This window comes from Eschrichtius robustus, chromosome 20, assembly GCF_028021215.1.
Source record: "Eschrichtius robustus isolate mEscRob2 chromosome 20, mEscRob2.pri, whole genome shotgun sequence".
Taxonomy (NCBI): Eukaryota; Metazoa; Chordata; class Mammalia; order Artiodactyla; family Eschrichtiidae; genus Eschrichtius; species Eschrichtius robustus.
Window position 1 is genome coordinate 53,572,812 of NC_090843.1, and position 12,098 is coordinate 53,584,909.

General features: G+C 41.3%; 1 protein-coding gene and 1 non-coding gene across 2 annotated transcripts in view; one reads left to right on the top strand and one right to left on the bottom strand.

Moving 5' to 3' along the window:
• PRPF8 (pre-mRNA processing factor 8) overlaps positions 1-12,098 on the bottom strand; it is a 35,418-nt gene that overhangs the window by 7,200 nt on the left and 16,120 nt on the right. Inside the window, exons 25-31 of the mRNA XM_068529552.1 lie at positions 2,079-2,326; positions 1,798-1,977; positions 1,460-1,595; positions 1,175-1,344; positions 870-999; positions 609-755; positions 250-410 (exon numbers count right to left, since the gene is read on the bottom strand). Coding sequence (XP_068385653.1) covers positions 250-410; positions 609-755; positions 870-999; positions 1,175-1,344; positions 1,460-1,595; positions 1,798-1,977; positions 2,079-2,326 — 1,172 coding nt within the window. The remainder of the gene's footprint in view (positions 1-249; positions 411-608; positions 756-869; positions 1,000-1,174; positions 1,345-1,459; positions 1,596-1,797; positions 1,978-2,078; positions 2,327-12,098) is intronic.
• On the top strand, positions 6,871-6,977 carry LOC137755709 (U6 spliceosomal RNA). The gene has a single exon (XR_011072093.1). It is a non-coding gene; the product is annotated as a U6 spliceosomal RNA (small nuclear RNA).

Sequence of the window (12,098 nt, forward strand, 5' to 3'; positions counted from 1 at the left end):
AATATCCCCAGAACCACAAGAACTCTCAATCACTATGTCTAAATCTCAAAACCAACCCCTCTGCCTGTTCCAGATCAGCAAGACCCACCATAGAATTAGGAGACCTGGCTGAGGGTGTTGACAGAATCAGGGGTAGAACTTGTTTCAAATTAGAAAGAAAGGCAGCCAGGGACAATTTCTAAAGCAGTGCTGCTAGAATAGTAAAACTAAGCTTCTTAGATGCCTAGGGCTGGGTCGTAAGGCACTTACTTAGAGTCTGCCAGCAATGAGGGCCGGGAGACATTCCACTTATAGGAGGCAAAGAGCAGGATATCTGCACAGGAAGAGTTCATCTTATAGGACTTTCGGGGGTGGATTGTCTCCTTTTGTACGGTCTCAATTTCCAGTGCATCCAGTTCCTGATCAAACACCTGGAGGCAAAGATGGAAAGGTTATGACTGGTTATGGAAGCCCACTTAGAATGAGGGCATATAGAACTTAAGATAATGTGGCACCTGGGACCACAACAGAAGTCTCATCCTTGGAGCTCTGAGGGTGGATTTCCCATACCCAAAAGAGAGAGCCGACTTGACTTTTTGTGGCATCCTCTCCCCTCGATTCTAGCCCACCTGACACAAGTCCATAACGATGCTCTCGTGGATCTTCTGCCACAAGTGAGCTCGGAAGATCTGGATGAGAGAGATCTTCAGTGTGGGGATCTTGCCGTGCATGAAGATACCTGTCAGGTCCAGCTGCACCTGAAAGCCTACGTATACCTGACAGGAAAAAGAGAGTGACACTAGAGACCGAGAGGTTCTCAGGACATAATTAAGGAAGTAGAAACCCTTGTTTTTAGCTTCCCATCTCCCATGTCTATCAATCACACTCACGTTGGCTCGGTTGATGGTCGGGGACCACCAGAGGGTGAATCTACGATTGGGAATCTGGTTCAATCCTGATCGCTGAGCATTGGTTAGTTTCTTCCACTTCATAGACTCCTCAAAACCACTGGCCTTCTCCCTGGGAAGCAGAAGAGACCAGGTAAAGTGACGTCCTGCCATCCCCCAGAGCACTGCTGACCACCTGGGGTGGCTGTGTGGGCAACACCGCAGGAGAACACAAAAGCACATGAGGGATGAGCTCAGAGGGCTGTGACGTGTGAGAGGTCACTGTAAGGGGAGAACAGAGTCCTCACCAGAAAAGCCCCTCCCAGGTAGGGAAGTAAGTGCCCTTGAAGAGAGTGTGTTCCAGAATGCCTTCCACACCACCCAGGGCCTGGATCATGTCTGTACGGTAGTTGTTCAGGTTCCACAGCTTTCCATCATGCCGCTGGTGTGTCCACCAAAAAGGGTTCTGCTTCAAAACCTAGATGGCAAGGCAGGAACAGTGAAGCTTCTGGGTGCCCACTGCTCCAGGTTCCCAGCATGGCCACAGACTCTCCTAATTCAGGGAAAATCTCTCCACTATCCCCTCCACGTACCTGGTACTGCTTAAAGTCAGTTCGGACACGCCAACCCTTATCATAAGCCAGCGTGTGCCGGTCCTTCTGGAAGAGGGTGTTGATTCGAGGAATGCCACGATCCCATGAATCCTCTAGATCTTCTAGGGTCAGTCGTCTGCCAAGGAAAAAAGATCAAAGTTAAACAAATACTCATATGAAGAGTCCAGCATTCCTCCCTGGCCAAGGATAAATTGGGTCAGACATACAACTTACTTCCTTGACTCCATAAAAATACGGCATGCTCTACTCCTGACCTCCAGGCAGGACTCAAAGGTCACCCCCCTCAACAGGACTGCTATGCCCTCCTGGATGCCCACCTGTTCTGCGCGATGGCCTCTTGTCTCTTGAGTGCATACTCAGCCCAGACCCGCTGAGAATCAATGAACTCACTCTCCCAGGGCTGTATGTAGCGATACAAGTTGGGAATCAGCTGGTCTTCTTCATGGCTCATTCCTGAACGAAAGTGTGTGATACCTACATCTGTCTGCTTGGACCACCTGTTTGGGGACACAACCAAGATTAGAGAAAAAATAAAAACTGAAAATAAAGAAATATCCCCTTCCCTCAGGGTCTAGCAAGATTTTCAGCCAAGTCCTACCTTAGGTCAGATTGGGGGATGAGCACATGGCCCATTGAGAGCATGCCAAGTCCACCCAACTCCTTAGGGGTGTAGAACACGACAGGCGGGAAGCGACTTGGCATCTTGGAGTTGAGGCCAATCTTGATTCGTGTCTGGATCTTGTTCTCACACTTCACCAGCAAGTCCAGGAGCTCCTGGGTGTTCACCACAGCCTCCCGAAAGTATGTCATAAGGCCAATAAGAGCTGTGTTCCACTTATTCACAATCTGAAGATAGTGAAAAAGAAGTAAATTATAGATAAGTCATTGCAGGGACAGGGCGTGTGGCTAGGAACCACCAGATACAATTAGTTATATTCTCCCTAGTTCTCAAGAAAGATTTGTGCTCAATGTCATTAGGGAAGTGTGTATAAATCAAAATCACTATGAGATACTACTTAACACCCACTGCAATGGCTATAAGATAGTTACAAGGATGTGGAGAAAATGGAACTCTCATATACTGCTGGTAGGAATATGAAATAGTGCAGCCACATTGAAACAGCCTGGCAGTTCCTCAAAAGGTTAAAGAGAGTTACCATATGACCCAACAATTCTACTCCTAGGTATATACCCAAGAGAAATAAAAACATATATCCACACAAAAATGCGTACACAAATGTTCACAAAAGCATTATTCGTAATAGCCAAAAAGTAGAAAAAAACCAAATGTCCAACAACTGACAAATAAATAAACAAAATTGTGTACAGCCATATTATGGAATATTTAGCCATGATAAGGACTGAAGTACTGATGTATGCTACAACATGGATAAACCTTGAAAACATTATACTAAGTGAAAGAAACCAGACGAAAAAGGTCACATACATGATCCATTTATATGAAATGTCCAGAAGAAACAAATCCATACAGACAGGAGGTAGACTAGGGGTTGCCAGAGGACTGGGGCAGGGAGGGACATGGGGAGTGAGTGACCGCTAATGGGTATAGGGTTTCTTTGTGGGGTGATGAAAATGTTCTGGAATTAGTGGTGATGGCTGCACAATTTTATGCATATAATGAAAACCACTGAATTGTATACTTTAAAAGTGTGAATTTCATTTCAATAAAAACATAAATTTGGGCTTCCCTGGTGGTGCAGGGAAGATTCCACATGCCATGCGGAACAGCCAAAAAATTAAAAAAAAAAAAAAAAAAAAGCTGAAAGAATTTCCTTTAAGATCAGAAACAAGACAAGGATGCCCACTCTCACCACTTTTATTCAACATATTATTCAAAGTCCTAGCCACAGCAACCAGACAAGAAAAAGAAATCCAGGGACTTCCTTGGTGGCGCAGTGGTTAAGAATCTGCCTGCCAATGCAGGGGACACAGGTTTGAGCCGTGGTCTGGGAAGATCCCACATGCCGCGGAGCAACTAAGCCCATGTGCCACAACTACTGAGCTTGCGCTCTCTAGAGCCCGCGTGCCACAACTACTGAAGCCCGCACTCCTAGAGCCCGTGCTCCACAACAAGAGAAGCCACTGCAATGAGAAGCCCTCACACAACAACAAATAGTAGCCCCCGCTCGCTGCAACCAGAGAAAGCCCACGCACAGCAACAAAGACCCAATGCAGCCAAAAATAAAATAAATAAATAAATATATTAAAAAAAAAATTTCCAAATTGGAAAGAAGTGAAACTGTCACTGTTTGCAGATGACATGATATTATACATAGAAAATCCTAAAGACAGCACCAAAAAACTATCAGAACTCATCAATGAATTCAGTAACATGGCAGGATACAAATCTAACATAGAGAAATCTATTGCATTTCTGAACACTATCAGAAAGAGAAATTATGAAAACAATCCCATTTATAATTGCATCAAAAAACCAAACCAAACCAGGGACTTCCCTGGTGGTCCAGTGGTTAAGACTCCACGCTTCCAATGCAAGGGGCACAGGTTCAATACCTGGTTGGGGAACTAAGATCCCACACGCTGCAGGGTACAACCAAGAAAAAAAAAAAAATAAAAATCTAAAAACCAAAAAACCAAAAAAACCCAACCCAAACCAAACCAAACAACAACTAGGAATAACTCAATCCAAGGAGATAAAAGACCTGTACTTGGAAAACTGTAAGAACTTGGTGAGGGACTTCCCTGGCAGTCCAGTGGTTAAGACTCCGCACTGCCACTGCAGGGGACATGGGTTCGAGCCCTGGTCTGGAAAGATCCCACATGCCACGGAGCAACTAAGCCCGCGAACCACAACTACTGAGCCCGCATGCCACAACTACAGAAGCCCACGCACCTAGAGCCCATGCTCTGCAACAAGAGAAGCCACCGCAATGAGAAGACCACGCACCGCAATGAAGAGCAGCCCCCACTTGCCGCAACTAGAGAAAGCCCGTGCGCAGCAACGAAGACCCAACACAGCCCAAAATAAATACATTTAAAAAAAAAGAGGGCTTCCCTGGTGGCACAGTGGTTGAGAATCTGCCTGCCAATGCAGGGGACATGGGTTCGAGCCCTGGTCTGGGAAGATCCCACATGCCGCAGAGCGGCTGGGCCCGTGAGCCACAATTGCTGAGCCTGCGCGTCTGCAGCCTGTGCTCCACAACAGGAGAGCCTGCGGTGGTGAGAGGCCCGCGCGCCGCGATGAGGAGTGGCCCCCACTTGCCGCAACTAGAGAAAGCCCTCGCACAGAAACGAAGACCCAACACAGCCATAAATAAATAAATAAATAAATAAAAATTAAAAAAAAAAAAAAGAATATTGACCACACCCCCAAGTCCATCTACAAATTCAATGGAATCCCTATCAAAATACCAAAGACATTTTTCACAGAAGTAGAACCAATAATTTTAATATTTGTATGGAAACACAAAAGACCCTGAATAGCCAAAACAATCCTGATAAAGAACAAAGCAGAAAGTATCACACCTCCTGATTTCAAATTATATTACAAAGCTACGGTACTCAAACAGTATGGTAGTGGCACAAAAACAAACCCATAGGTCAATGGATCAGAACAGAGAGCCCAGAAATAAACCCATGCTGTTATGGTCAATTAACCTACAACAAAGAAAGCAAGAATATACACTGGGGAAAAGACAGCTTCTTCAACACACGGAGCTGGGAAAACCAGACAGCTAATGCGAAAGAATCAAACTGGACTTTCTCACAACATATACAAAAATAAAGGCAAAATGGATTAAAGACTTAAATGTAAGACCTGAAACTATAAAACTCCTAGAAGAGGGACCTCCCTGGTGGTGCAGTGGTTAACAATCTGCCTGCCAATGCAGAGGACACAGGTTTGAGCCCTGGTCTAGGAAGAACCCACATGCCGCGGAGCAACTAAGCCCATGCGCCACAACCACTGGGCCTGTGCTCTACAGCCCACGAGCCACAACTACTGAAGCCTGCATGCCTAGAGCCCGTGCTCCTCAACAAGAGAAGCCACTGCAGTAAGAAGCCTGCGCACCTCAACGAAGAGTAGCCCCTGCTGGATGCAACTAGAGAAAGCCCTTGCGCAGCAACGAAGACCCAACACAGCCAAAAATAAATAAATAAATAAAAGCTTTTGCACAGCAAAAGAAATTATCAACAAAATGGAAAGAAAGCCCACTGAACAGGAGGTGATATTTACAAACGATATATCTGATAAGGGATTAATACACAAAATATTGGGTTGGCCAAAAAGTTCGTTCAGGTTTTTCCACATTTTATGGGAAAACCTGAATGAACTTTTTGGCCAACCCAATACAAAGAACTCATACAACTCAACATAAAAAAAAAAAAAACCAAAACCAAAAACCTGATTTAAAATGTCTATTCAGCAGAGGAGCTGAAGAGACATTTTTCCAAAGAAGATATAAAGATGTCCAATAGACACATGAAAAGATGCTCAACATCACTAATCACAAAGGAAATGCAAATCAAAACCACAATGAGATGTCTCCTCACACTTGTCAGAATGGCTATTATAACAAAAAGACAAGTAACAAGCGTTAACAAGGATGTGGAGAAAAGGGAACCCTCGCGTACTACTGATGGTACTGTAAAGTGGTGCAGACACTACAAAAAACAGTAAGTTCTTCAAAAAATTAAAAATAGAACCACCATACAATCTAGCAATTCTACTCCCGGGTATTTATCTGAAGAAAACAAAAACACTAATTCAAAAAGATATGTGCATCCCCATGTTCACTGCAGCATTATTTGCAATAGCCAATATATGGAAGCAACTTAAATGTCTATTGATAGATAAATGGATAAAGGAGATGTGGTATGTGTATATACACATACACACACAGAAATATTACTCAGCCATAAAAAAAGAATGAAATCTTGCCATTTGCAACAACACGGATACTTGGAAGGGTGGGGGAATGAGTGAAATAGATGAGGGAGACTAAGAGGTACAAACTTCCAGTTATAAAATAATTAAGTCATGGGGATGTAATATACAGTATAGGGAATATTATAATAACTTTGTGTGGTGAAAGATAGTAACTAGACTTATCCTGGTGATCATTTTGTAATGTGTAAAAAGAGCAAATCACTATATTGTTTACCTGAAACTAACATAATATTGTAAGTCAGTTATACTTCAAAAAAAAAAGAAAGAGATCTGCAAGTTCCCTGGTGGCCTAGTGGTTAGGATTCTGGGCTTTCACTGCTGTGGCGCCAGTTAATCCCTGGTCAGGGAACTGAGATACTGCAAAAGCTGCACAGCACAACAAAAAAAAAAAAAAGAGAGAGAGAGAGATCTTTGAAGACCCAGGAAGGGATCCCTTTGCAGGCTATAAAACTCCGAGGTCGTGCCTGCTTCGGCAGCACATACACTAAAACTGGAACAAGACAGAGAAGATTACCATGGCCCCTGTGCAAGGATGACACGCAAATTCGTGAATCATTTCATATTTTTTTGTTATACAGCAGCAACTAACACAACAATGTAAAGCAATTATACTCCAATAAAGATGTTAAAAAAAAACAAAAAAACAAAAAACCTCCGAGGTCAAAGAAAGAACCACCACCAGATCAGTAAGCTGAACAAGTCCTACAGCTCACATAAGGTTGACAACAGTTTGTGTTCTCGCCAGCCATACAGAGACTTTGTAATAAATGGGAATTAGGTATAGGCCATAGAAAGTTATCAACTTAGTAGTGGAGATAAATTAGCCCCAGAAGAAAGGGTGCTCTGGATTCACTATAACCAAGAAGCTTAAAATTAAAAGCAAGCCTCAAAAGGATCAGACTAAACCACAAGTTACTGAACTGTACACCAGAACACAACCCAACACTCTTTAAAGGAATATAACAAAATCCATAAATCAATATAAATTACACAATTTCTAGCATCCAATCAAACACTGGATGCATACAAAGAAGTAGGAATAAATTACCCATAAACAGAAGAAAAATCAATCAGTACAAATAGACCTGGAAACAACAGATGATGGAATTAGTAGACAAAGACCTTAAAACAGCTATTAAACGTTTTATAATTATGCTTGAATTCATAAAGAAAAACATGAACATAATGAGGAAAGAAACAGAAGATGTTAAAGACCCAAATGAAACTTTTAGAGATAAAAATTACAATATCTGAAATTTTAAAATGTACAGATGGGATTAACAACATTGTAAAGCTGCAGTAAAAATAATGAAGGCAAAATAAACACTTCTTCTGACAAACAAAAGCAGAGTGTATTCATTGCCAGTACACCTTTACTACAAGAAATGTTAATGGAAATTCTCTAAGCAGAAGGAAAACAATACCAAATGGAAATCTGGATCTACATAAAGTAATGGAGAACACCAGAAATAATAAGTATGTGGGTAAAATGTACAAGACATTTTTTTCTCATTTTGTAATTTCTGTAAAAGATAAAAAGGCTGTTTAAAGCCAAAACAGTAACAAAGTATCACTGCGTTTATAATACAGGTACAGTTAAAACATATGACAAAAACACTACAGGGACTTCCCTGGCCATCCAGTGGTTAAGACTTCTCACTTCCACTGCAGGGGGCACGGGTTTGATCCCTGGTCAGGAAACTAAGATCCTGCATGTCGTGGGGCGTGGCCAAAAAAACAAAACAAAAACAAAACAAACAAAAAAACACAAACACTACAAAGATTGAGGAGGAAAATGAAAGTATATTATTGAAAGGTTCTCGTACAATATGTAACGTGATAGTAGACTAGTGGTCACAGTAAGTCAGAGATATATACTGTAAACCCTAGAGCAACCAATAAAAAACAAAGAAGTGTATTAATAAAAGCGAAGTGTGGAGATAAATTAAAATCATACCAAAACTCCACTCAATCCAAAAGAAGGCAGGAAAATGAGTTAGTTTTCCTGGGTCTCTCCCACATATATATGTTATGAAACTTTCGTTTGATTTTCTCCTGTTTAAAAAATAAATAAAAAAGAAGGCAGGAAAAGAGGAAAAAAGCAGAATAAAGAACAGAGAACGAGATGGCAGATTTAAACTCAACGACACTGACAGTCATATTAAACTTAACTGGAGTGTTTAGACTATTTGTAAGGCAAAGATTGTTAAACTGAATTTTAAAAGCAAGAACCAATTAAATGCAATCTATAAGAAGTTAACTTTCATTATAATGACACAGATTAAAAGTATAAGGATGGAAAAAGACATCCATGCACACACAAAACAAAGCTGGAGGGGCACTACTGATATCAGACAAAGTAGACTTCAGAACAGAGAATATTACAAGGAATAAAGAGGAATATTTCATGATGATAAAGGAGTCAATTCATTAAGAAGATATAATACTCTAAATATACTACATACTTAGGGACTTCCCTGGTGGTGCAGTGGATAAGAATCCGCCTGCCAATGCAGGGGACACAGGTTCGATCTCTGGTCCAGGAAGATCCCACATGACATGGAGCAACTAAGCCCGTGCGCCACAACTACTGAGCCTGCATGCCACAACTAAAGCCTGCAGGCCTAGAGCCCGTGCTCCACAACAAGAGAAGCCACTGCGAGGAGAAGCCCGTGCACAGCAACGAAGAGCAACCCCGCTCACCGCAACCAGAGAAAGTCCGCGCACAGCAACGAAGACCCAACGCAGCAAAAAATAAATAAAATTAAATCTTTAAAAAAATAATAAATATATTACATACCTAATAACAGAGCTTCAAAATATACGAAGCAAAAAATCATGGAACTGTTGAAGCATCAGATTCAAAAAAAAAATTATATAATTATGCCCAACAGTATGAACAATACATATTCCTTGCTGGGGTGTCAACAGAGTTGCTTCTATCTATTGACATGTCTATGTGTGCACCAGTTGTAAAGTTCATTTCTAATTCTAGCTGTATCTTCAGGTACATGATACAGCATTCCACCTGGCACACTCCTTGGTCATCACCCATATGCAGGTTCTTGGACAAAAAGTTTGTCAGTTTGCATTTTGGTCTCAATGAGATGGCTCCCTACTCCCCTAAGCCTGCTAATCTCCTGATGACTCCCTTCTTGGTTTTCCACCTGTAAGCCAAGCCAATTATGCTTTGCCCAACTTTGACTAAATATTTAAAAGATACCAGAGCAGTCTGAACTTCAGACATTCTTCTGTGCTCAAAAAAGATATAAATTTCTGGAAAAATGTCATGTGTCTTTATGTTATAAGCTTGGATGTCTTTAACAAAGTGAATGGTGTCTCTAAAGCCAAAAATAAAAAGAGGAACCTGAAAAGGGAAATAAATCCACGACTTATGACAATCTTCTCTCAGTAACTGATAGAAACAGACAAAAGAAAAAAAAAAGACATAGGACTTGAACAACACAATCACTTGACTAAACTTAAATGACATTTGTAAAACCCAACAAAGCAGAATACAGATTCTTTCTCAAGTACACACGAAGACAGTCACCATATATGCTAAACCATAAAACAAGTCTAAATACATTTGAGAAAACTAAGATCAAAAAGAGTGTTTTCTGACCATAATGGAATTAAACTAGATACTAATAAAAGAAAAATACCTGGAAAACCCCTCAAATAATATTTGAAAATTGAACAACATACTTCTAAGTAACCTATGGGTAAAATAAGAACTCACAAGGGAGGGACTTCCCTGGTGGTCCAGTGGTTAGGACTCCATAGTCCCAGTGCAGGGGGCCCGGGTTTGATCCCTGGTCAGGGAACTAGATCTCACACGCATGCCGCAACTAAGAGTTCGCATGCCGCAACTGAAAGATCCTGCATGCCATGACTGAAGACCCTGCGTGCCGCAACTAAGACCCGATGCAGCCAAATAAATAAAATAAAATAAAATAAAATTTAAAAATACATATATAATTTGAGTAAAAAAAAAAAAGGACAAAAAAGGAACTCACAAGGGAAATTAGAAAACATTTTTAACTGAATGAAAATGAAAACCTATCAAAATTTGAGGGATACAGGGCTTCCCTGGTGGTGCAGTGGTTAAGAATCCACCTGCCAATGCAGGGGACAAGGGTTCAAGCCCTGGTCCGGGAAGATCCCACATGCCGCGGAGCAACTAAGCCCATGCGTCACAACTACTGAGGCCCATGCACCTAGAGCCCGTGGTCCACAACAAGAGAAGCCACAGCAATGAGAAGCCCGAGCACCGCAACAAAGAGTAGCCCCCGATAACTGCAACTAGAGAAAGCCCACGCGCAGCAACAAAGACCCAACGCAGCCAAAAATAAATAAATTAAATTAAAAAAAGAAAATCAATGAAACCAAAAGATCAATCTTTGAAAAAGAGAGCAACCACAAAATACCAAACGATATAATCAACACTTTACGGTAAGGAATATGTTTGCTAGGCAATTGTTGAAGTGAAAGATCACATTGGCTGGAGTTATCACAGGAATTAGCCTTGAGCAAATAGTATTCAGACAGGCAGGATGAAGTGACTCCTGGATGAGCTAACAGCCTGAATCAAATCACAAAAGCAAAACTGAGCATCTAGCTTGTGCTCAGGATGAGACAACCAAGGCAACAGACCTATAGCAACGAGAGCAGAGAGCTGGGGACCAGAATGGGCTAGATCTGGGAATAAAGCAAATAGACTTCAGTAAGACAACTCCGAGTCTTAGTAAGTTCTCTGACTGTATTTGGTCCTTAGAATCACAAGCTGCATGGTTTGTATCACAGAACACTCCAGTTCTGCTGCAGTTACCAGTGCTTTATTCCCAGAAGGGAGTAAGTATGAATTCCCAAGGAGTATCACATTCCTTTAAGAATAGCAGGAGTTCCTGGGGATGAGGGGAGGCAAGAAAGAGAATAACACTGAGTGATTCCATGTACTAGGTACCATGGTAAGAACTTGACACATATTAAGTCTTCATAAAAAAAACAAATTCAATTCACATAACCTGCCCATCATGGCACATGACCAACTTGGACGGGAATGTGGAAAATAAAACTGATGTTACGATGATGGGATTCTGGGTGTTTTCTGGGTTCTGTTAGTATTTAATTTCTTTTTACTGTAAGTGAAAACATAACTGGTAGAAAAATTAATGGGAACTTTTACTGTGTCCTTTTGAACCATGGTACATTAGACAACAAATTTTTTCCATCTAAAACTAAACATATAGCTGGGGCAGGGGAGATGAACAGGCAGAGAACAGAGGATTTTTAGGGCAGTAAAAATACTATGATATTTTAATGATGGATATGTGTTCTTATACATTTGCCCAAACCCACAGAATATATACCACCAACAGTGAACCCTAAGGTAAACTAAGGACTTTGGGTGGTTATGATGTGTCGACATAGGCTCATCCTTGGTAAAAAAAATATACCACTCTGGTGAGTAATGTTGATAATGGAGGAGGCTCTGCACATGTTGGGGCAGGGGTTAATGGGAAAGCTCTGTGCCTTCCTCTCAATTTTATTATAAATCTAAAGGTGCTCTAAAAACACAAAGTTTTCAAAAAATAAATAATGTAAAATAAAAATCAAAACAAAACAAGAACAGAGAAATACATCTACTGCCAGGCAAAGATGTTCTTTTCCTCTTGGCTTTAGACT